A 22,614-nucleotide genomic window follows, 5' to 3' on the forward strand; every position below is an offset into this window, starting at 1 on the left:
TAAAATGGAAAAAATTAGGTGTACTATAAACGAGTAACTTGCTGAATTTAATAAAACTGGGGACTTTTTTTGCACATGCTGAAGGGTTGGTGTTTGTTGCTATTTTGGAGTAACAGCTTTATTGGAAACATTTTAACCACTTCAATATACCTATGGTGGGTTTGGAATCATGTGAATTTTGTGTTTGTCTTTTAAGAATATTTTACGTCTTTTTGTTTTCTTTTTATGTTTTTTTTTTTTTAGCGCATTTTTCAAGTATTTGTGCTGAATTCTGTATATATGTTCTGATTTTCTGGATATTTGTTATACTTGACGCAATACTGAAACTTGAAAAGTAACTCTAATAAACACATTTGGGGGGAAAAGGGAAAAAAAAAATCAAAACTAACCACTCGTTCACATACAGTACATAGTTCTTGAACATGATATCTCCAGACACACGACATGAGAAATGTGCTTGAAAACCCTTTTAAGCCCCTGTTGACCCCCTCAGAAATCAGCAAAAAATAAATTATGCATGAGAGCAAAATGACATGTAGCATCGAATAGAAATTCAATAAAAATAAGTCATACGCAAATTATTCAAAGTAAAAAAAAGCTGAACTACTACTGCTACTTCTGATTCTACAAACTACAATAAAACTACTATCAGCACTAAACGACTTGTATCAAGAATAATATAACTGCCATAATGATAATCATAACACCATCCATGAGAGAGGTAAAGGGGCTTTTTTTCATCTGAAATGCTGTTTGTGACTGAGGAGGTTTGCGTGACGTCCCCCCCAGACCACATTGTCATATGACGCACCAGTGACATCAGCAGTGGCGAGGGCCCTAGGCGCCATCCGCCCCCCCTCGGGAGGGGATGGTAGAGAGAGACAGATAGAAAGATAGAAGAGAGAGAGAGGGAGAGAGGCCGGAGTGGCAGGGCCAGGCCTCACGCTGGGCTTTATGTGTAGGCGTTGAGACGCTCCTTGGAGCGAGTGGAGTGGATGTCGTGAAGCTCCTGCTCCTCCTTCGACTTGATGTCCTCGTACTTCTGCATTCGGCAGGCGTCCTTCACGTAGGCCCAGTTGGCAGAAAGCACCATCAAGTAGTGGATCTGAGCGATGTTGAAAATTATGAAGAGAGACACAAATACAAATCCAGTTAAAAAGAAAAAAGAAAAATCACATCATCATCAGCTGTACTTTCTATGATTTGTTCTCTATATTCTATATTTGCTCAGACAAATATAATTGTGAAAATATTTTCTCAGTAAAATCCAAAATTACATTAATGGGAATCACATGGGATGGCCTATAGTCCTTTGGATCTTATTTGAATATAATGTTGACATTATTATAAATTTCTCATTTTTATTGTTTTTGTTGATGCAAGTTAACAATTTAAGACTACTTTTATGTAAAATTTTGGTACTGGCTGACTGGCCTCTTAAATTAGGAAGGACATTTCCAGTGGTCCAGCAGGTGGCAGCATAATGCTAAATTTTAGTTTTGGATTTGTGTTGCCATGGCAGCTAAGGTTATAATGAATGTATTTTCCTTTAATGACTGAAGTTGTAACACAGCTTCTCTTTTCAGAAGGGAAGACGGTTTCATAGCTGCAGTGCTCTTTGTTTCAATATACAGAAACTGAGATTCAAACACTGAAAATACCAACATGTATTTCAGCTTTTTCCTCAGGGTCAGTTGCTGAGTCTGCATTTATACGGATTTCATTTTAGCAGTGTTTCTGGCTTTTAAGCTTTTGTCAGAGCAGCTCATTATCAGGCTGCATCAGTGTGTTTGTTTCAGAATTTGGGAGAAAAATGGGGAGAAAAGAGTCTTGCCACAATTTGCAACATCATCCCTGACTCGCGAACACTTTCTGTTTCTCAGAAAATGGCTCCTCGCAAATTATCGAGTGATGTTTGCAACATCTCAGAGCCTTTCTTCTCCCTGTTTCCATGACAACGACATGACATGCCTCGCGCCTCCGAAAGAGGGAGGGAGACAAACCCTGTCTTTTTCACTGCGCCAAAATGCCTTCTCTCCGATCTAGAGCTATTCTCTCACAGGCAAACACAACACAGCCAGGAATCAGCCACAACAAAACGCTTTTTTCCCAGCTACAGTGTTTCCCCACAGTCGCCTCCCACCACTGCAGAAGTTCTTTGTTAACAGCAAAGCAGAATCTGTCTTCTATGACCAGTATGAGACTCTGCATTAGTTTTATCTCCATTTAAAGACACATGCCACAGAATGCTGGCTTCATTGGTGTCTCACCATAGCAATAACAGCAGCTCCCGCTCCCGCGAGGGCACAGATGAACAGGTGGAAAGTCATATCCAGCTGTAGCAAAAAGAAATCACATCACATGTCACTCTTAAACCTTTCAGGGACATCTCTGCCGATTTCAGTTCATTCTGTTGCTCACTGATCAACACAGGTGATAATGAACAGTTGTATCAGTTCTTCAGCTTATGCTCTAACTGTATGATTCGGTATTTGTGAAACAAATGAAACTCAGTACTGGTTATATCGGTCTGCTCATTGTTTCAGTGTGATGTAGACTGTTGTGTTTTATTGCATGTAAGCAAAATTCCCAGTGGGGTTGGTCACACACGCCTGCACAAATATATCGGCAAACACTGGTTGTTAAAAAATGTTAACGTATCGCTCAACCCTAACTTCCTGTCAATTTAGTGTTTGCTGTATGTTGAATTTGTTTACATGGTGTTACTTAGACTATTCTCTCATTCACAGCAGTTATGCATGTGTTACTGTAAGTGACCACACTATGTTCCATTATACTGTAAAATGACATATGAAATGTATTTCACTCAGCTGAGTGTAGTGCCTTGTTGAAGAGCACTGAGGCACTGTGTTTGTGTGTATGTGTGTGTGTGTGTATAGGTTTGTGTGGTTTGTGGTGAGCAGCCTGAAACCTTTTGAATAAACGTTACTTGTTCAACGCTCCCGGTGTTCCTACAGTCCAGCTGCCGCTCAAACTGTCAAACTGCTCATAATCATGTTTCAGATCCATATATTGTTTTCCTTGTCTTCCTTACCTAGCATGAATTTGTCTTTCTTGATTTATTGGAAAATTATTCATTTATATCATCTACAGTAATATTACGGTACATTCCACATGGTTTAATACAGATGTCACTTGGACCTTACCTCATTGGATTCACACATCTTGTAGAACTTCTCTGATCCAGCACAGACTGTTTTCGCCTCAGAAATTGGCACAATACCTGAAATAAAGTGAAATGAGGCTATATTTTATAAAGCATGTATGAAGTAGTGTGCTTCAAAACAGTGTCACACAGGCACAGTATAGGCATCTAATGTGATGGTGGCAGCACAAATGGTTGTTGACACGGAGGCAGTATTAGTAGCTGCCTGTGGCTAATGGACTGAAAGAGGTGGCGCTAATTAAAAATAATGAACCAGCCATATAACGCACTGATATGATGTAGACCTTTATCCCTGCTTAACATAACGATATTCTGGATCATTAAAGTTACCAGGACAGTAATGTGCAGATTAACAGTGGGTGCAGTATATTGTAAATTTACAAATGGGGAACATCACCTTTGAAGTGGGTCATTTACAGTGTTTCATTTACTAGCTTATTTACCAAATTCATGTCATTATATGCAAAAACTGCAGAATTTATGAAAAAGTGTGAAATTTATCATAGATTATTAGATTCCTGTGCCATAGGAGATGTTCTGTTGTGCACCAAAATCATTTTTTTTTTATTAACCACCAGCGATCCATAGTGCTTACCGTTTCATTATCCATTCAGAGATAGAAGGAGATATTTTTACAGATAATAACTAGGGGCTGTACTTACTGTTACGCTCTGCTGGTGAGTTATGAACAAGCAACCTTCAACATTGGGAGCTATAGAGATCTGAGTAACTGAGATCTGAATAGTGGGGGGAGAGGGGGTGAAGAAATGGAGACCATCCTTACCATACTGGCGTGGGTCCAGGCAGAGTGTGGCCCCCTCCAGCACGGTAGCATTTTGGCAAATATTCCAGATGTTGAAGTATATAAAGACTGGGAGGGAGGTGAAAGCAGTCACTCCGAGCCAGGCCAGCATGAAGATGTATGTCAGCATGATGAACTGTAGGGCCAGCACAAGAACACAGGTCACATTTAGGTAGCGTGTTGATGAACAGTTTCAGTGTAATCTATGTTAGATTGATCCGTTTTCATGTTAAATGATTACAAATTAGGCTGATGTTTTCTGTATCCTGATGCACTTTTACTGGGTTTATGTTTTGTTCCAGGGTATTATGAAAGGACATGTGGGACTTGAGGGATACAAATTGGCTCTTGTGAACCTCTGACCTTTTACATTACAAGCTAAGCCACCTCTTTCCATTTTCTGTCAACTAGTCTCATTTTGGTTTGGACATTTCCATGGGCACAAGATTAGCACACACTAGCTTCATGACCCCAGTGACCACAAATACCACAGCATAGCTCATTTCCTTTGCCTCCCTGTGGAGCTTCAGATATGCTAAGCAATTATATCCCAGAGATAATCTTGTTAGGATTGCTGCAGGCTCTCCTTTGCGCCGTCTGAGAGTGCTCCTAATTTTTTATTTTTGTTATGGCAGTATAATAGAATTATCTTGATAGATGTTTTCAATGTAATTGTGGAGCACTTCAGTTGTGGCACAGTGTGGTATTAGGAATTCATTGTTTGACATAATCTACAGAAACACACACAAATCGACAAATCGTTTGGTGCACTGAAGCGTTGCAGTATGTTTTGCTGTCTGATTTGTCATACTTGCTGATTTCCTACATGATATACATATAAAGTTGAATAGTCTACAAAATTAACTAAAGTGATAATCTATAATATTTGATGATCATTTGATGTAACCCGATGAAAATTAAACTGTTTATAAAATCTTTCACAGTTTGTTTCATTTTCTGTAAAAAAAAAACAAAACGGAAGTGTCCGACTAAACACGACACTGGCTAAAAACAAAAAGAATAAGAGCTGGATATATATTCCCTGGGTTAATGACCTGAGATTTAGACCGTTTGATTACCGAGTGGCTGAAAAATGCAGCAGGCTTCAATAGCTGCTTTTAAATCAGGGGTTCTCATGATTTTGTGCCAATTTAGGGAGCCAGCAAATGACTGAGAGCTGATTAGTCTCATAATGTTGTTTAACATTAATTTCTTTTAGCACCGAATTCAGTTGGTCCCTGTGGGCCAACAAAGTAAGAGATGATCTATTTTTCCTGAAACTTCCTCTCCCCCTCAGCCACACAGTATCTTTCCGTGGGCAGTTTGATGCAGGAGCCAAGTGTTCAGTGTAGCCTACTGAAAGTGAAAATATTGAAATGGACTGCAGAGGATTAAAATATAAAGCATGCTTTTCATGTCATGTTCAAGGGCCGCACAAAATGTTTCTGAGGGTCGCATTTGAGAAGGTGATATGTACAGTAGTAGATATTCTAATAGCAATAAACAGTAGATATAATGCAGCCAAAATCTACAACCCTGATTCCAAAACAATGGAGGACTGTTTAAAACATAAATAAAACAGAATGTGACTTTTTTGATTTAATGTTTTTCCTCATCAGCTTCATTGATTTTTGTAAATATCTGCTTATTCTGGATTTGATGCTTCAAACCAGTTGGGACGGATGCAACTGAAGACTGGGAAAGCTGTGGAACGCTCCAAAAACACCTGTTTGGATCATTCCACAGGTAAACAGGCTCATTGGTAACAGGTGATAGTATCATGATTGGGTATGAAAGGAGCATCCCGGAAAGGCTCAGTGGTTCACAAGCGAGGATGGAGCGAGGTCCACCACTTTGTGAACACATGATTGGATAAAGGAGATTAAGTGCATGGGCTCAGGAACACACTACATTTTACACTGCACGCCAACTGTTTTGGAATCGGGGTTGTAAGCAAAATTTGACAGTATGCACTAAGGTGTTAGTCCTACCCAAGCGCTGACACAGCGTCCACAGGTGGTAATCTTGAAGTCTCCATACAGGTCTTTGATGGCTCCACTGGTGAAGAAGCCCTCCACCATCAGCAGGATGCCGTACACAAAGAAAGCCGAAGCAATGCCGTAGATCACATACTTGATAATGTCAATCCTGGAGAATGAATAGAGAACCACTGAAAACATCCACAACGACACAGTGTTGCATTTTGCATTTGATTGTGGGTCAAGTTATGTTATTCTCTCCTTTTGCTTCAGTAATAAAGACAATACAGATGCCATATTGTTCTAAATCAAACAAATTGATATGCAGATGTGGTGCATCTGCAAATCAATTTGCAGATGCAGATGCGTGAGCTTGCAAATAACCAACTCTTGAGGGCCAATAATAATTTCTTCAACAACTAAGTTACCCTTAAATCCAGTGCGATCCTTTTCTACTCACATGGTGAAGACATCCAGTGCATCCACAGGGCTCCGTACCACCTCAAAGTAGTTCTGGAGGATGGTGACGGTGCCGGACAGGGCCTCGTGTCCGCAGCCGCAGAACAGAGCCACGCCCGCATACAGCAAGATGGTGGCTATAAGAGATGGGTACGGGATCCCACCCAGGCATTTGATGCAGCACTCAAGGCAGCCTAAAGACACACAAAGATTCAGAAAAGTCAACTATTAGTCAACAAAAACACAGAGACGGACAGTTAAGCTTCCAGGACAGGTGGAAATCCTTGGGTGAAATTTAAATCATTCAGCAAAACTTTGCCAACGGGCGAGTGCATTTACATCCTGTATACCGCACTGCTGTTTACTTATGGAAAATCTCAAACTGTCAAGCCACAGTTGGGAGGCAGCCATGCATGCATACATGGTGGAATAAAATACAGCAACTTGACAAAGCTCTTTTACGCATCGAGTGTCGGAGCATTCAAAGCCACAAAATGGGGCAAGATATTTAATGGCCACTCCCGCTGCTTCTATGCAGTGATCTGGCCTCACGTTTTCCCTGTGTCTGTGCGGCATATTCATTCTGTCAGTTTTTGGCCCTACAGAGGATGCTGACATTTTATTCAGCGCTGAAAACTCAGCCAGAGCTTTACATAGTGATCCTGACCTTTAACCCCTTTCTTCTTTGCCCAGCTTCCTGTCCCCGGAGGCCCTTAAGGTGACTAATCGCTGCTCGGCTCCAACTTCAATCTCCTGTCGCATAGATTGCTCTCAGAGAAGCTGAGTCTGTAAACACTCGTGCGCGCGACTGTGTCTGTATGAGTCGCTTAGATTTATGAGTCTCCCTGTTGTGCCCTGTAGTGTGTGTGTGTGTGTCTTGGGGTACTGAGTCAGTCATCTCTCAGAGTAACAACAACAGAAATGGAGCTTATTGGAAGCCAGGGACGAAACTGGACTTTATAGGGTCTTGCAGTGCATTGCAGTATATTAACCGCACAGATGTTTTTCACAAAGCCCAGCCCATTGTGAATCTTCACTTACACCTGCATTACAATGGACAACTGCTTCCTGTACAGGCGTGGCTGTCTGAAGTTCAAACCAATTCACTCATGTGAAATGCACAAATGTCATGCCGTGTTCATAGAAAAGGGAGATTCCTCTTGAGCAGTTGCATCGCCGTGGTGGCCCATGATTTAACTCATCTGCATTCACGCTGCCGCCGTCGTTCAGAAAAGAGACTCTGCGACAGCACAGTCAATTTTCATTGTCAGTTGTAGAGATGATAAAAGATTTCACGATAGTTCATCAAGGATGTTTTTAGCACCGTCTCTTTTATGGTTATCTCGCTGTCTTCACCTGTGTTACAAAGCATGAGCCACAGCAAATATCCCCCCTCCTCCTCTTCCTCTGTCTCCTCCGTCTCCTCCTTCCCCTCAACTCTCCGCTTCTGACTCTGATCCAAACCTGAGTGGAATACCAAGTAGCTGGTCCGCCTGCTGGGCTGTGCTCAGACGCTTGGTGCAGCTCCGACCCTCACCCAGGCTCCTAGATTATCTGCATCCTCGCTGATGTAATCCAGTGCTAGTCTGCAGAACGCCTATTCTCCCCTCCTGCTTTATTTTTTACCTCTTTTGTCCAGGGAAGCGTTGCTGTGAATGTACGCTATTTCCCAATGACCTGTGCAGCTTTTCACACTTAATCCACCCAGGTCTGCTCCAGCTTAAAGAAATATACATACCACACAGCCAACAGATGGTAAACATACTGTCTGTTGGAATTGTTCTGTTCCCTGTTTTTTGGCCTCTGTTTGTGGATGTGTGCCTGGTCTTAGATGTGCAAAATTCAAAATATGCCCAGTTTATACTCAAGTGGATGATTTAAACAGGAGGTATGTCTGGATTTGTGGGCTTTCTGGAGGTTTTCATCTAAAGGAACAGGGTAGGGTAGCTGTGGTGTCGGCTGTTTGCCATTCAAAACGTTCCTGTATCGTCACTGCCTTGATATTTCTCAATCACGCCCACTGCCCCAGCCCCAAAGGGAGTGGGACATTACCTGCCAAGGGACATCAAATTCAGGAGACACCTCAACTTTGGTACCTTTCAGACTATCAGGATCTGACAGTGCTATCAGATATCCAATCCCAGGCGGTTTCACACCAGTTCACACATTGATTCATGTGAGTGTCAACCAGCGGAAGGTTTGACTCCCTGTCTGCCAGCAGAACTGGTGCTTCTTCTTGGATGAATGGTGAAACAACTTCAGTTCTTCAATTTGAGTCCAGTGGATAGTGTAGTGGTAATAGTCATAAGTTGAAATGGAAATGCTAGCCCCCCTGTCATAACAGTTAAAGTCACAATTAATGGCGTTGTTATTTTGTCATTAATTTTCATGTCTCAACTTTCCTCATCAGCCCAGTTGTCAGTTTCTCAGAATACTTTTGGACAGATAGAAGCAGTGTGTGAATTTGCTGCTTTTAATGACCGTAGAAGATAAATTGCAGTTGTTATTCAGCAGTGGGTGCCTATGATTGGCTTTATTCAAAATGCAGTATCCCTCGCAGATACATTTCATTCCGGTGGGAATGCTTTAAGTCAGTCACAGTTGGGGTTGCTGAGATAAGCCAAGTCTATATAAAGACGTCATACTAAATGCTGCTCGACATTTGTGGTTGAATGACCAGGATACTTTATATCCAGTGGTTGTTAATGTTTTACACTACAACTGACAGCAGACTTGAACACCAACATGCTGTATGTCAGAGCAGCCACAGCAACAACTCCATGAATGCTCGAGAACTGCAAGGAGATGAAGAGGGAGAGAGAGCTCCTGGACGCAGGCGCGAGATGTGACCCATGACCAGTTAGTACATCACGCTGTAGTTTATATAAATGCAGCATGACATTTCATGCAGGAGACACGCTCATGTAGTGCAGATCCATCAATGTGCATTCAGCTTGCATTTAAACTGTTCGCATGAGACAGCTGTCAGTCTGTTTGCCGCTGATGGAGAGTCCAGTCTGCACACGCCTCACTGATAAACCTGTACATGGTAGAGTAACATCAGGTTTCACAATGAAAGTCAGATTTTGTATTATGTCAACACCTCTGTCCATAGTAGCATGCTCCCTCTCTCACTAACCTGGTATCACACCAAACATGTTGCTCATCAATATGACCCCCCCTGGCTCTCCCTATTGTACAAACTACCAGAAACGTCACTGACCAGCAGCAGTAATCTCAGTTACTTTTAGTACTCTAGCTGTAGCTGACTGGATTGAGCTCTCTCCAGGAGTCTATCAGACAGGATGAGCAATGCCCTGAACTCTTTGGTTATTCGATTCACTGGGACACTTGAAGAATGTCCTTTTAAACACCTCGCTGTGTTTGTGCGCACTGTAGCAAAGTCTGCATCACAACAAATCTAATCTCTTCCCCACCATGAATATTTCTGTACTACACATTTTGCCTATATCCCGCTCAGAGAGGGGGACGGCATTAGATAAGTTTAAACCTGTTTATCAGTTGATTGTTTTTCAAATGCCTGGTTTTAGGCAATGCAGCACCTCTACTTCCATGTATTGTACTGTGTTTAAGCTACAGTTGATGGGAAGTTTTCTTACCTCACATTTTAGATTACTGTTAATTTACTGTTGTCATTACCCCTACAAATCTCTGTAAGACTTTAGATTGACTATATTTTGCCACTTGGATGGAAAACAGACACATTCCTTTGAACGGCTGTAGACAGGAATGCATGGTAAACTGCCAATAGTAGTTTTTCAATATGTCAAAGACAGAAAGTGATCCTGTCACCACCCCTTCCCTCAGACTCATTATCTTTAGCTACCTTATCGTGTCAGGAAGCAGGCAGTGACAGGATTTATTGATGCCGTGGTGTTTTCCGACAAGATGAGGGAGAGCAGCCGCATTTACCCTCCGTGCTCAGGTCAGTGGACCTATTTAAGGCAGAGCGACAGATCAAACTGTCTAGTCATATTAAATACTGCATAAAGACAAGTGACTCTTGGTTAAATACTGTAGATTGGCATTGTTATTTTTGCCTTAACATCATGAGTGTAGGCAGAAACTGTTTGGGTTTTTATGAGGCACTCTAATTGAGCACATTAAAATGTAGTAAAATAACATCTTCATTTCAATTGATTTTTGTATTTGATCTCAAAATAGGCTGATGGCTGAAGTCCAACGCTGATTCCAAAAAAGTTGTGACTCTGTGTAAAACAGAATGTGATCATTTCCAAACTGTGTTTACCAACAACAGTTACCTGAAGAGTCCATGTAGAAACGTCCTTTATCCAATCATGTGTTCACAAAGTGTTGAACCTCGCTCCATCCTCACTTGTGAGCGACTGAGCCTTTCCAGGATGCTCCTTTCATACCCAATCATGATACTATCACCTGCTACCAGTCAACCTGTTTACCTGTGGAATGATCCAAACAGGTGTTTTTGGAGCGTTTCACATCTTTCTCAGTCTTTTGTTGCTCCTGTCCCAACTTGTTTGAAACGTGTCGCTGCATCAAATTCAGAATAAGCAGATATTTACAAAAATCAATGCTAGGGTCAAACATGAAGTATGTTGTCTTTGTGCTGTTTTTTAACTTTTTTTTTTTAAGATTTAGGAAATGATCACACTCTGTTTTATTTATGATTCACACAGCTTTTCAACTGTTTCAGCTGAATTCGTGTCGTAAGATAAAACTTCAATCTCAAGATTTAGAAGAGCATTTTCCAGAAATCACCTGAAGTGCGAGCAGTTATTACAGCCGCGCGTGATGAGCAAACCATTTTCATTTCTAGAGAAGACTCATGTCATTTTTCTTTGACCCATCTTTGAGACATGCTGGGTAAATTTGGTGCTGTGGAAGTTTGGAGCCCGTGCTTAACATGAAGGGAGATGTAATATAAATGATTTATGCCACGGCCTCAATCAAGGTTTATTACCTCTGCATTATTTACATTTCTGCACGCAGATTAAACCAGCTGGAGCTGGAATCTTCCTGTTTTTTATTTAAAAGTATTTTACCTTTCTCTGATGTACAACAGAGCCCATCAGACCAAGAGTCAGGTGTCTTTACTGCTTATTGCAGACCCAAATAACAAACCTGGCCACTGGTTTGTATGACAATAGTTTGCAAGCTACAACAAAAATAATGTTGGCAACGTGACTTGACTGAAAGGAAGTGTTGTTTCCATGGAAACAGTTGAAGATCAAGTTGTAGGGTAAGATGGCAGCATTAGTGTGTGGATGTAACAAGAGTGATGTTTTATCGATTGTCTGCTTTTAATTTTGTGGAGGGCAAACTCCTCGGAGCCAGTACAGAGATGTGTATTTGGAAGGTGTAAGATTAAATAACCATATCAAATGCTGGTTAAAATCAAATGAATGAGTCCGGAGTGGATGTTCATGTCAGTGTAACAGTCAGTCAAGGCTGTTTTTAGTCTTGTATTCAAGCGTGGCTTCCAAAAATCTTGAGGATAGCATTAAAACTAAGACTGGACCGTTGTTTGCTTTAGCTGTGATTTATTTCTCAACGCCTGTCCTCACCAAGCATCGACACAACCTCCTCTCATACCAGCAGATCCTCTCATTTCCTCTCTGTACGTCTTCATTGATCTTAAGCGACTGCAGATGGAGCTGGTGAAAAATGGCAAGTGGTGGTGCGAACTGACTCGGAGAGCTACTGGATGCTTGATCCATAATTTAGAAGCGGCACAGCGCAGCAGAGCACAAGCCTCTCACATTCATTATTCATGCTTTCTGCTCAGCCCAACATTACCTGCGATGAAAATAAAAGATCCCCTGCTTGATGGCGAGTCCAAAGTATTTGAATTGATCTTGCTCACAGGTGAAGCACCTCTTGTCTTTAGAAGTACAGACTTAGAATGAGTCAGGTTGGGAATTTGGCCTAACTGACTGGCGAAGCTTGCTTAAATAAACCACTAGAAGCAATAATGAAGAATCTTATGTGTGCTATTTGTTATTTAATAAGCTGGAGGCAATATGGAGCTATTCTAGTATTATGGACATTTTAAGTTGTTGTTTTCATGGGAAAATATGCAAATAACTCAATAAAATAGCTTCATTTTTATCGCCTGAAGGCTCTTCCCAAATGCATTGAAAGTTCATGATGTTCAAAATCCTTAAAAAATACATGATTATTTTCAAGTGACACTCAGATTTAGATGCTTTCAGTTCCCTATTTGTCTCTAAGAGGGCTGAAACAACCAAGGATGTTCTTCCCACTGAGTGTTAATCAAATAAATGTCACTTGCCAAAATTGAAAATCTGGCAACATGAGGATTAGTCTAATGAATTTTGAACAAAGAGACAGGATTTTAGGAGACGGTGGGGTTTTAGATATTTTATCCTCCACACAAAAAAGCTTCTGTTTAATAAAAAAAAAAAAAAAAAAAAAAAAAAGTGAAGCCTATACGACCCCAAACACTGCGGTCCAATCAACAGAAGGCGTCTCCCTAATACAAAGAGAAAGGATGACCCCCTCCCAAGGCCCCTCCCACCTCCTACATCTCCTCCATCTGTCAGTGTCATATCCGACAGGCAAAAGGACACACACACACACATGCACACGCACACACACTGACCTAGTCAACATTCGCATGAGGGATGAGGTTATCCTTAAATAATGCTTAAAGCTACATGACATCCTCCAAAGAAAACATGACTAACATCCGGGAGACAGTTCGGGTTAATTAATGAAGGATTTGCTGCCCTTTTTAAGGTGATAGTAAGTCAGATATTGTTTGTTCATATTGCTAATTACAATACAAGATTTTACTTCAAGAATTTCTTTTCTCATTAAACATTATCAGTTTCCCTATGCTTAGATTAGTTTGTGGCTGAAAGTCAGTGTAGTTATATACTGTGTCTGTTTACAGGAGCTTGTCAGAGGACAGAAACAGCATGTGCTGTATTTGACTCCAGCATATTTGATAGTTTCAAGAACCTGTCTTATTTATGTTCATAATCAAATAAATTCATCTGTAAATAAACCTAAATCTCACATTTATGCATATCAGTCAGTTCCTTAAGCTTTAATTGACCCCTCAATCATGCATTTGTGACACAACAGCCAAGATGCACGCAGTAGGAAAATCACCTAAATCCTTTTTGTGCATCGTTTGGGAGACCAAACGGTTGAAGGTTAGAAATAAACAGCTGAAAACACTGAATGTGGCGCATCATGGAGTGAAGTTTGGCCCTGTCACATTTTTCATCTCACTGGAGTTTGGAATACAGATATCTGATTTATCCTCCTTGACCTACACATGATTGTTTTTGGGGTTTTTTTGTTTTGTTTTCTAATCCTTTTAGACATTTTTTTTCTTTTGCTAATTTGACATTAGCGTGCTTGTCCGACAGTCGGCAGAACATCAATCATCAGAGCTATATCGGGCTGATTCCAAATAATTGCTTCTTAAAAATGATATTGGCCTGTAATGATTGCACGTCTTTGTTGGCGCATCCCTAATTAAAATTGCTCTTTTTCTTTTTGAAGTCATAAGGGAACGGTCTTTTGAGCAGCTATAGCCACAGAAAATTCATAAGATGTTGTCTTAGACGAGGAAATGAACAAAATTGAACGAAGGGGGAGACGGAAAAGAGAATGCTAATCTGATTTTATGTCTGATGCACGCTGCCTTCACTTACACCACAAGACATCCAATCAGACTCCATTTTTGCGCATTCAGCTAACACTTATTAGTTCCTTGTTACCGGAGGAGTTTTGCATGGGGGTGGGGTGGCAGTGAGCCTGGTCCTAGAGAGAGACAGATAGAAAGAGAGAGACCTCAGTGGGGGGATGGTGTGTCTGTGTCAGTCTGAGAGTAATGGGCGTATACGAGTCTCGTTGCTTTTCTATATTTAATGCGCAGCCCCCCTTCCCCTGGAGCGAGCAGGTTTTTTCAGCTCCCGCACGCCCCCATCTCCTCTGCGCATGTTTAATCAACCAGTATGGTTGCCATGTCAACCGCAGCGCAAAATCTGAGAATAGACCGGCACTTCAGTGCCGTGACCCACTTACTGTATGTCAACAAATTCAGTGGGACAATAGTGAATGAGACACATTACACAGATAACCCCTCTGGGCAAAAAGGACGTTGCAGGCCAGGTCCAAAAGCTCAGCCACTGATTTCCTCTCTTTCTTTTTCACTTAGAGATGCAAGAGTCTGAGCGTGACTGCGTGACTGCTGAGCAGGGACGTGTCTTTCGTCTGCGGCAAGTTCACTCCAGGAACTGAGGGGCAAATGTCAAAAACTTGGGAGATGAGATGAGGCCTGTTCTTTTACTTTCAGTTTGTACAGTTTGAGCGAGCAGCTTGGTGGAAAGAGCTCAAACGTCTTGATCGCCAAGCAAGCACCAAGTGGTGACAGGATTTAAACCGTCACAGCTCGGAAACAGTAGAGCATAATAGCCTGTCTTTAGCATTTGATTGAATGTGACGACAGTCTGTACAGTTGCATTCGATTTTTACTTACGGTTTTCAACCACGCTCTCCTCTGAATAACTTGAAATTGAAAACTTACTTTAACGATTGTTTGAAAGGCTCTGTATCTTTAAAACGAGCCTAAATGACAAGGAAACCTTGCATTGGCTTAACCATCATGAAACACTCTCAACTCAACCATGCATGTTGTAGTCCTGGTATTAAAACAGGACTATGCGTGTTGAATGGCTGCACTATTATATAATCATTTTAAGACGTCATCATTGCAAGGACCCAGTAAGGCTCTTCAGGAGTTGGTCACAAATTGCATCATTATGTTTGGGACACCTGTTATCCTCGATCTAAAAATCTATGCTAGAGAGACATCCCTGTTCGAACTATAAGAAAAGCCACAAGCAAAAGCAAGTTCTCCACTAAAAGCTCCCACAAATTTCATAGGAACAATTGGTGGAACTCCCTCGACTTCTGGGCCGGGGCATCTTAGGATTCAGAACAATGAGTGAGAGAGGGAGAGACAGGGAAAGAGAAAGGGTTATGTCGCATGACCAAAACTCACTGAGCACTGATACTGTTCTCTGAGATGAAGCTATTATGTCAGAGAGCTACATATAGCCTAGAAACTGCACTCAGGCCACCATGGGACAAAGACTCTCAATTGAAATGTATGCCAAGTCTTTCAGGGTTAGCCGCTCTTTAAGGCAACATGACCAACCCCACTGAATGACAAGAAATGAAGGAATATATTCCAGAAGGTAATACAAATGAATTATATCTTTAAAAATAATTACATGCTCTGAAAATGTGCACTGTATAATTTGTGGTCCGGTATACATCCAAACCATCAGTCTAACCACAGCACCTATATTTAAAGCAGCTTCTTGTGAACGATGTTAATTTGACATTTATTAAAGAAGCTTTAAATTCAAAGTGCATGAAAGTCAGCAAACCATTAGAAAATACAGCAAAACTCAAACAGCTTCAGTCTAACCGTGCATTGTGTCAGCTGTGTACATGCCATGTCATCCCACAAAATAATTCTCCTGTGTTTTATGTAGATTGACGAAAATATCATTGAGCTTTTCATCATGTAGCAGCGTGCCAAGTTAGTAGCCTGATCAAACTGATCAAACAGAAGGACAAGCGGTCCCTTGCCGGGTGCATTCTTGGCTCAGGAAATGCTAACAGGTGTGCCTTTCTCAGTTTTTCCATTCTGTGGACTATCTACCAGTGTGAACTATCTCCAGGATGTTGTTGGGTTTATTTTTAAAAAACGTATTACCCCTCAAACCCTCATTTGCAGAACTTCTCTGCAAAACTTGAATCCCTTCAGTCCTGCGTTCACATTAGCGGAACCTGCTTTTTCAGCCGTGGGGCGTTGGTTTGCTGATGGCCCCTGTGGGATAGTGTGCACTGCCACATTTGGCTAGCAGCTGAAGTGAACAGTGCCCACCTGGTGCATCTGACTCATAATCTGAGATTTGCAGCCTCAGAAGAGGAAGACAGAAGGGCCTATACGTGCTGTGAGTGCATTCATTGACATCTACTCCTCTTTATTTTACCCATTTGCAGTTTATTTAGTAAAGTATATTACATTTTCAACAACCAAACTATATTAAATTGTCCTTTAACCATGGCATACATTTCTAATAGTGGGTAAATAAAGTACCCATTTGGCAATAAAAGCCCCTGTAAATCACAGCACAGAGCGGCCCTCTCATAGGTAAACAATGTTGCGTGACATTCACAAGCTTTTAAAATGGTTATGGCAGGACAGAAGCATTGTTATAGTGCCTGTGTTTTATAGAACTTTTGCTGTGAGCGATGTTCACTCGAACGTTCAGTGATTTTGCCCAACCTCTGACGTGAACTTTGATGGACTGCAGCTCGCTTTGGGCCAGCATCACTGCAACACAAGCCAGTGTGGCTGTTTCATGCTATACCTGGCAATTTATTCACTTATGTACTTGTTGTTGGTCTGTAGAGCCGAGGTTTCTGCCTGCGGCTTTAGAGTTTCCTGAAGCGACTCCTGAACCATCGCAGATATTCACACAGTGACGGGCGCTAAATCAAAGTGACACAGAACGAAACCTGACGGGGCGGCTTTAACGTTCACCGTGCTTCATCAGAGCAATCATCTGGCGTCAATAACCGGCAAAGGAGCTGGCAGGTTTCGAGTCAGTCGCATGATAAAAGACCCACATGGTTAGGTGACCAGTGAGCCCTGCACCTTGTGTCATGCTTCACTAACCAATCTAAAATGTTTTGCCATGATCTTATTGTAGCCTGGTAATATAAGGGAACCTGTTTTAAAGTCTCTTAAAATTTGATTTGACAAAACTGCTCCTCACAAGCTATTTTTTGTGTTTCTATGTGTTATACTAAGGGAACTGCCGGATTAACCTTTAAAGCGTAGCTCGGTAGAAATGGATGGATGTTTATATGTAGTACAGTAAGGCCTTAACTTTTAACTTCCTTCATCAAACTTTGAATTGGTTCAACTTCCACTATCCAGATATTTCTTTTAGCATGTTATACACAGAAAAAAACATCTGTTACCAAATAATCTTTGAAGAATAATGTTGTCTCCACACTAATATACACATTACGATACAAATACATACACATTGAAGTCGCTCAAAGATACAAATCAGATTCGTCTCTCTGTCTGTGGTGATTCATGAAGGCCTGTCACCCTGCTCGCCACAGATGTGAGTGGCTGCATGCATCGTCAGGCAGCTGGACCACACGGAACATCAGCTTCTGAGGTAACAGGTTGCTTATTTACTGTTGAACAAACTGTTGGAATGTTCACAGTATTATCACACAGCAAACGTCATCCGTAAACCTGCGCCTGGCTCTTAAGCTTCGTCCTTTCTAACATCAAAGTTTATCAAGAGCCAGAAAAACAATTACGTCATCTGCACAGAAAAAGCTGTTTCTGTTTTGCATCTCTGAAATGGCTTCTGCCAATCAACTCCTGCTCCGATTAAAAGCAACATATCTCTAATAACCTGTTTGCACATTTTACAATCTTTTAAATAATCTAAAGAAAAGGTTTGCCAGTGAGCCAAATGTAGGCTAACGGAGCTTGCAGTATATGAGTGCGCACACAGTAATTATAGCCTGTTACAGACCTGACTTTGGCCCAAATAAATGGAAATGGCATACATAAATGCATGCACAGCTTGCATGGCTGCACCTTTCAGTTGGGTGAGCATTTTGTGTTAGTGGCCAAGGCAGACAGATTTTGCTTTCTGAACAGGAATGCCTGAGTACACACCTAGTAATGGCGACCAAGAAGTATTGGATCAAAATCCGTAAGGTTGGTGGTGCACAGTGTGCCAAACATTACAAGCTGTCGTGGGGACAGCACTGTCATGAATGATCCGGCAGCATTTTTTTCAGTCTCTTTAATCAACCGGAAACAACATAGAATCCCTCCTTAGCTGCTGGCTGTGCGTAACTTACATATAGTCCAACATTATTCTCTCACTGTGGTAGAAGATCATGCTTCCTATGATCTCCCAAACCTCTCACTCTCTCTTTCTGGCATTCTCAATCTCTGTTCCCCTCGCTGTGTCTTCTTCTACTCAATTTCTGTCAGTCTGCCTCTGTACCACTGTCTATCTTGCGCTCCCTCCCACACTCTCAGACACAGGGAACTATTCCTGTGTTACTGAAATGTCATCAGCAGGAGTGGGTGAAGAGAGAATAGATAATGACTACACTTGGCCACTGCCATGGCAACTGTTTCAGCTCATGTGTGCGCCTGTGAGGAGCGCTGGGTTGCAGGGGAGAGAGGGAGGGAAGAGAAACACAAACATATGAAGCCACGTCTGTCACATGAAGTGAATCTGAGCGGGGAGTGAGAGAGGGGGAGGCAGAGACAAAGGTGTGTTCTGCAATACATGACAACAGCATCCCATCTGTCTCCGCTCGTGCATCGTCATTTCAGGAGCGTCTTTATTCAAAATGTTGCCGTCCATTAGTAAACAAATATATACTCTCTCTTGCTTTTGTGGCTCCCAACCATGCACTGAATCATTCATGCAGAGAAAAGGTGGTGGTGGGGGTGTGTGTGAAGTATAAATAGCAATTCCACTTTGCACAAAGCAAACACTGCCCCTCTGAAATGAACGAAAGAAGCCCCTGCTCCTGCATCAAATTCACGCCGAATGTCGCAAAGCATCGCTGCAAGATACAACGTCTGGCTATTTGGACACAAAGGACAGAACCTGGAAGCTGATGGATTAATGAGTGTAGGAGCTCGGTTTGGTTCCTCACTCTCCGTGTTCCCCTCTCAGGCATCACGACAAGCATGAAAGGCTTATCAAGCAAACAAAGACGGTCCATCCCTCGCTGAGGCAGTTCACACCCCTCCGACTACCCAAACAGCACATATAGACGTGCACTCTTCAGTCGAGTGCTGACACTCAATGGACAAAGGAATTACCACCAACAGCTGGTCTCCTGCTCAGAAAGGGAAAGGCTAACATTTGTGCGATTGTCTCTGCAGAGGCACCACTGGCACACTGACAAAACACCCATGTCAGATTTACTTAAGGAAATCTTCCCAAACGTGCAAAGAAAACCTTTCTTACCTTTCTGGGTCTGCCCCTCATCCATGTCTTCTTCCATTATGCTGGTCTGTTTTAGGGATCAAGATATATGCGAAAACAAATGTTTGTGCTGCAGGTTCAAAACCTTGTTTATCTTTAAGGGGTAGTCCACAGAGCACTTCCACTTTCTTTCTCCCTCTCTCACTTTTCCACCCTCTCTAGATGTCCCTACTGAAGGGCGAGATTGCCTGTCAGCTGCGGTTTCTGTCAAGCGTCCGTGCGACGTGAGGGATCACTGAGTCTTTGTGGTGCTGTCCATTGCGAGCTGCCGTGGCAAGTGCTGAAAACCTCTTTGGTCCCTGGTGGAGAAGGAGGAGGAGGGGAGTGGAGGGAGGGGGGGGGCTGGATGGAGCAGAGGGTGGTCTCTGTGGAAAGCAGGAAAGCGCATGTGTGATGGGAGGAGGGGATGGGGGGATATGTAGTCGAAGTGGCAGGTGTGTGAAAAATGTAGAATTAAAGTATTGAACGCGCCATTGGAATAGACTGAGCAGTGACTCCAGACCTTCTGACTGGGTCATGTTTAGACAGGGGTGTTCACGAGGGTGGGTCACCATTACTTGCCCAGCCCACCCTAAACACCCCTGGCCCTCAGACAGAATGGTTAAGCCCGTCACCCCCCCCCCCCCCGTGCCACTGACTACTGCATTAACTCAACCTCTTCTTAAATAAGGGAGGGGGTGACATCTGATTTTGAAATGGGATTCTCCTAATCTTATTAGTCACACAGATTCAATGATGTGATCACCGAGGAGGTGCCGTTAGAGTCTTATCATGTAAATGCACAGTGTATGTGCAGAGAGACACTGCATGAGCGAGGTGTTGCCCAGATTTGGTGATTTTAATACTAAACTCAGGGATTGTGTGGTCTGCTGTGTGCTGAGGTCTTGGATTGCTCCTTGTCCAAATTCCCCCAAAAATATACATTTTGGATGCTTTGCCATGCATTCAGTCATTGCTTAACTGCCTGAAAAGGGTTTTGCACAGTACAAGAAGTCTTCCATTTTAAATGACATGTTGAGTTAAGTATGTATCTCTGAAGGTTGTGCAAAAGTCTTTAGTAGCAAGCAGTTGAGCAATCAAGTGGCAACCTCCAGGACTTAAATATGAAATCAAAGGGGCCGCCAAAAGCGAGTCAATCCCCATAGACCTCCATATTAAAATGGCCAACTTTACAGCAGAAATAAACATGTTTACAGCCTCCATCGATCCATAGCTAGTTTCTTTGAATTGAAACTTGGGTGGTCAAAGTTGGCTTAAAGTTATGTATAGTTAGAGGGCATGGCCTCTTTGACAACTACATATATGTCTGTCTATTTTATTAAATTATGTAATACAACAGATACAGAACTAATAACTCAGAATGTGGCAGGTACTTTACACTGGCACAGATGAAGGCAAGAGGTTAAGCAACACAATGAATATGCTGACAAACTGAGGGATGGGAGGCATAGAGGAATAATTGAAGTTGTTGGGCTACATTAAACTGCAGTGGGATGAAATGTGCTGTATAAATAAAATCTTGACTTCGAGTACGGACAGATGGGTTCACGGATGGATGATCAGACAGGTGGATTAGATGAAACTTTAATGATCCCTGTGGGGAAATTGAGCTTCTGCTGCAGCAGAGAACCCGAAAGCAGTCAAGAAGGAAGCAAGTAAAGAGTTCTGAGAACAATATCAGTAAACACATTGACTTAAATTGATTGGGAATGGGCTGGATTGGTGCAACAATTGACCAGTTTGCGATTGAGCAGATGGGAATTGCTTTTAGATGTTCTGTATCGTCAGAACGGGCAATAAGGTAATGGATGGTGGTATCCTGCACCTTACTGATACATAAACATGTTCAAATTTATCTTTTCAACCTCTGCCCTGTTCTTGGCCTACACTATATCCACCCCAATGAAAAGAACTCACTTAATTTGTAGGTCTTCTAGAAGAACCACACCATCTTCTTGATCTTTGTTTATGGTAATTATGCTAATGTTTCATTAGCAATGATTTATTGATGTTAAAATGTGACTTGATTAATGTTTAATTGCTTAATGCAACATCTTGAATTAATAATTCAATTAGCCTTCTGTAGGATGTTGTCTAACCAAATGGTCTAACCTCCTGTCTCCATAAATTACCTCTTTTTAGTGTAATTTAGCAACTTAACTTTTTCTTCGTGGTCATGCTAGCAGCATGGCCTGACAGATGGCAGTGTCTGTTGGTAGTTTGGCCGGTGTGTGTGATGGTTGCTCAGTTGGTCAGTCCACTTTGATCCAGATCAAGCTAGCCTGGATTCTGCTGCCAGCTGATGAGGAGACTGTCTGCTGCTTTTCCACCTTTGTGCCACAGGATCAAGTTTGTGACTCCGGTGAACAAAATTCCAAATTGGCCACGTCAGTGTGAGCTGGTGCCTCAGAAGTTTGTGCCCTGTTTGAGGACGTGAAGCCCAAATGTTTTCTTTGGTCAACCCGGGGTAATTTAAGTTAGGAAGATGCTTAAACAGATGTTGTTCTTAGACAGAAAACAGGTAACCCGCCTTCACAGTAGCAGTGTGGAGGAATCAAAGCAAAGTTGTATTGATTTCTCTGCCTCAGTCTGTCTTAGTCTTTGGTTTTTATGTCAGTGAAAAGCATAAAAAATTCAGCACCTACCCATTTAACCTTGTGTCTTGTATGATTATTTCCTGTAGTGTATAGCTTCCTGCAGTTTTCCCTCAATGCTGGTGATATAATGTGGCTCCACACACATTCCAACTCCTGCGCAAACAAAATAAACCTTAAGTAAACACTGAAGAGTCTGACATATCAATGTATGAATGCACACTGAAGTATACAAAAGGTTAGTGAGGTATGATAAAATATTACTGTGGTTTTCGGGGTCATTGTACTTCGGCGTGTTGTTGAGATGTCCAAGGAGATCACTTCACAAGACATTCTGTGTGTTGTTGTAAAAAAAGAGTAAATGCAGGGCACTATTTTTTTTTTCTTTTGACCCTGAAGACATTTAGCCTTTGTCCTTTGTTGTATTTTTACTTGAACGTACCTTCCTGTTGCCATTGCCCTTTCTATTGTGAGTCTAATTCTAGCCGCT

The 22,614-nt window shown here is 42.0% G+C and overlaps 1 protein-coding gene across 2 annotated transcripts; it reads right to left on the reverse strand.

Annotated features, from left to right (window-relative positions):
• Positions 1–952: 952 nt before the first annotated feature.
• On the reverse strand, positions 953–19,618 carry gpm6aa (glycoprotein M6Aa). Of its 2 annotated transcripts, none has more exons than XM_041944187.1 (7): positions 19,513–19,618; positions 6,429–6,621; positions 5,981–6,137; positions 3,972–4,125; positions 3,168–3,244; positions 2,271–2,336; positions 953–1,105 (listed from the first exon to the last, which is right to left on the reverse strand). In XM_041944187.1, the coding sequence occupies exons 1-7, from the start codon at positions 19,547–19,549 to the stop codon at positions 953–955; spliced, it is 837 nt and encodes a 278-aa protein (XP_041800121.1). In that variant the 5' UTR covers positions 19,550–19,618. The 2 variants fall into 2 exon arrangements, with proteins under 2 accessions (XP_041800121.1, XP_041800122.1); XM_041944188.1 differs by lacking the exon at positions 19,513–19,618 and adding an exon at positions 9,802–9,838.
• Positions 19,619–22,614: the final 2,996 nt, after the last annotated feature.

Source organism: Chelmon rostratus, chromosome 9 (genome assembly GCF_017976325.1).
Source record: "Chelmon rostratus isolate fCheRos1 chromosome 9, fCheRos1.pri, whole genome shotgun sequence".
NCBI lineage: Eukaryota > Metazoa > Chordata > Actinopteri > Chaetodontiformes > Chaetodontidae > Chelmon > Chelmon rostratus.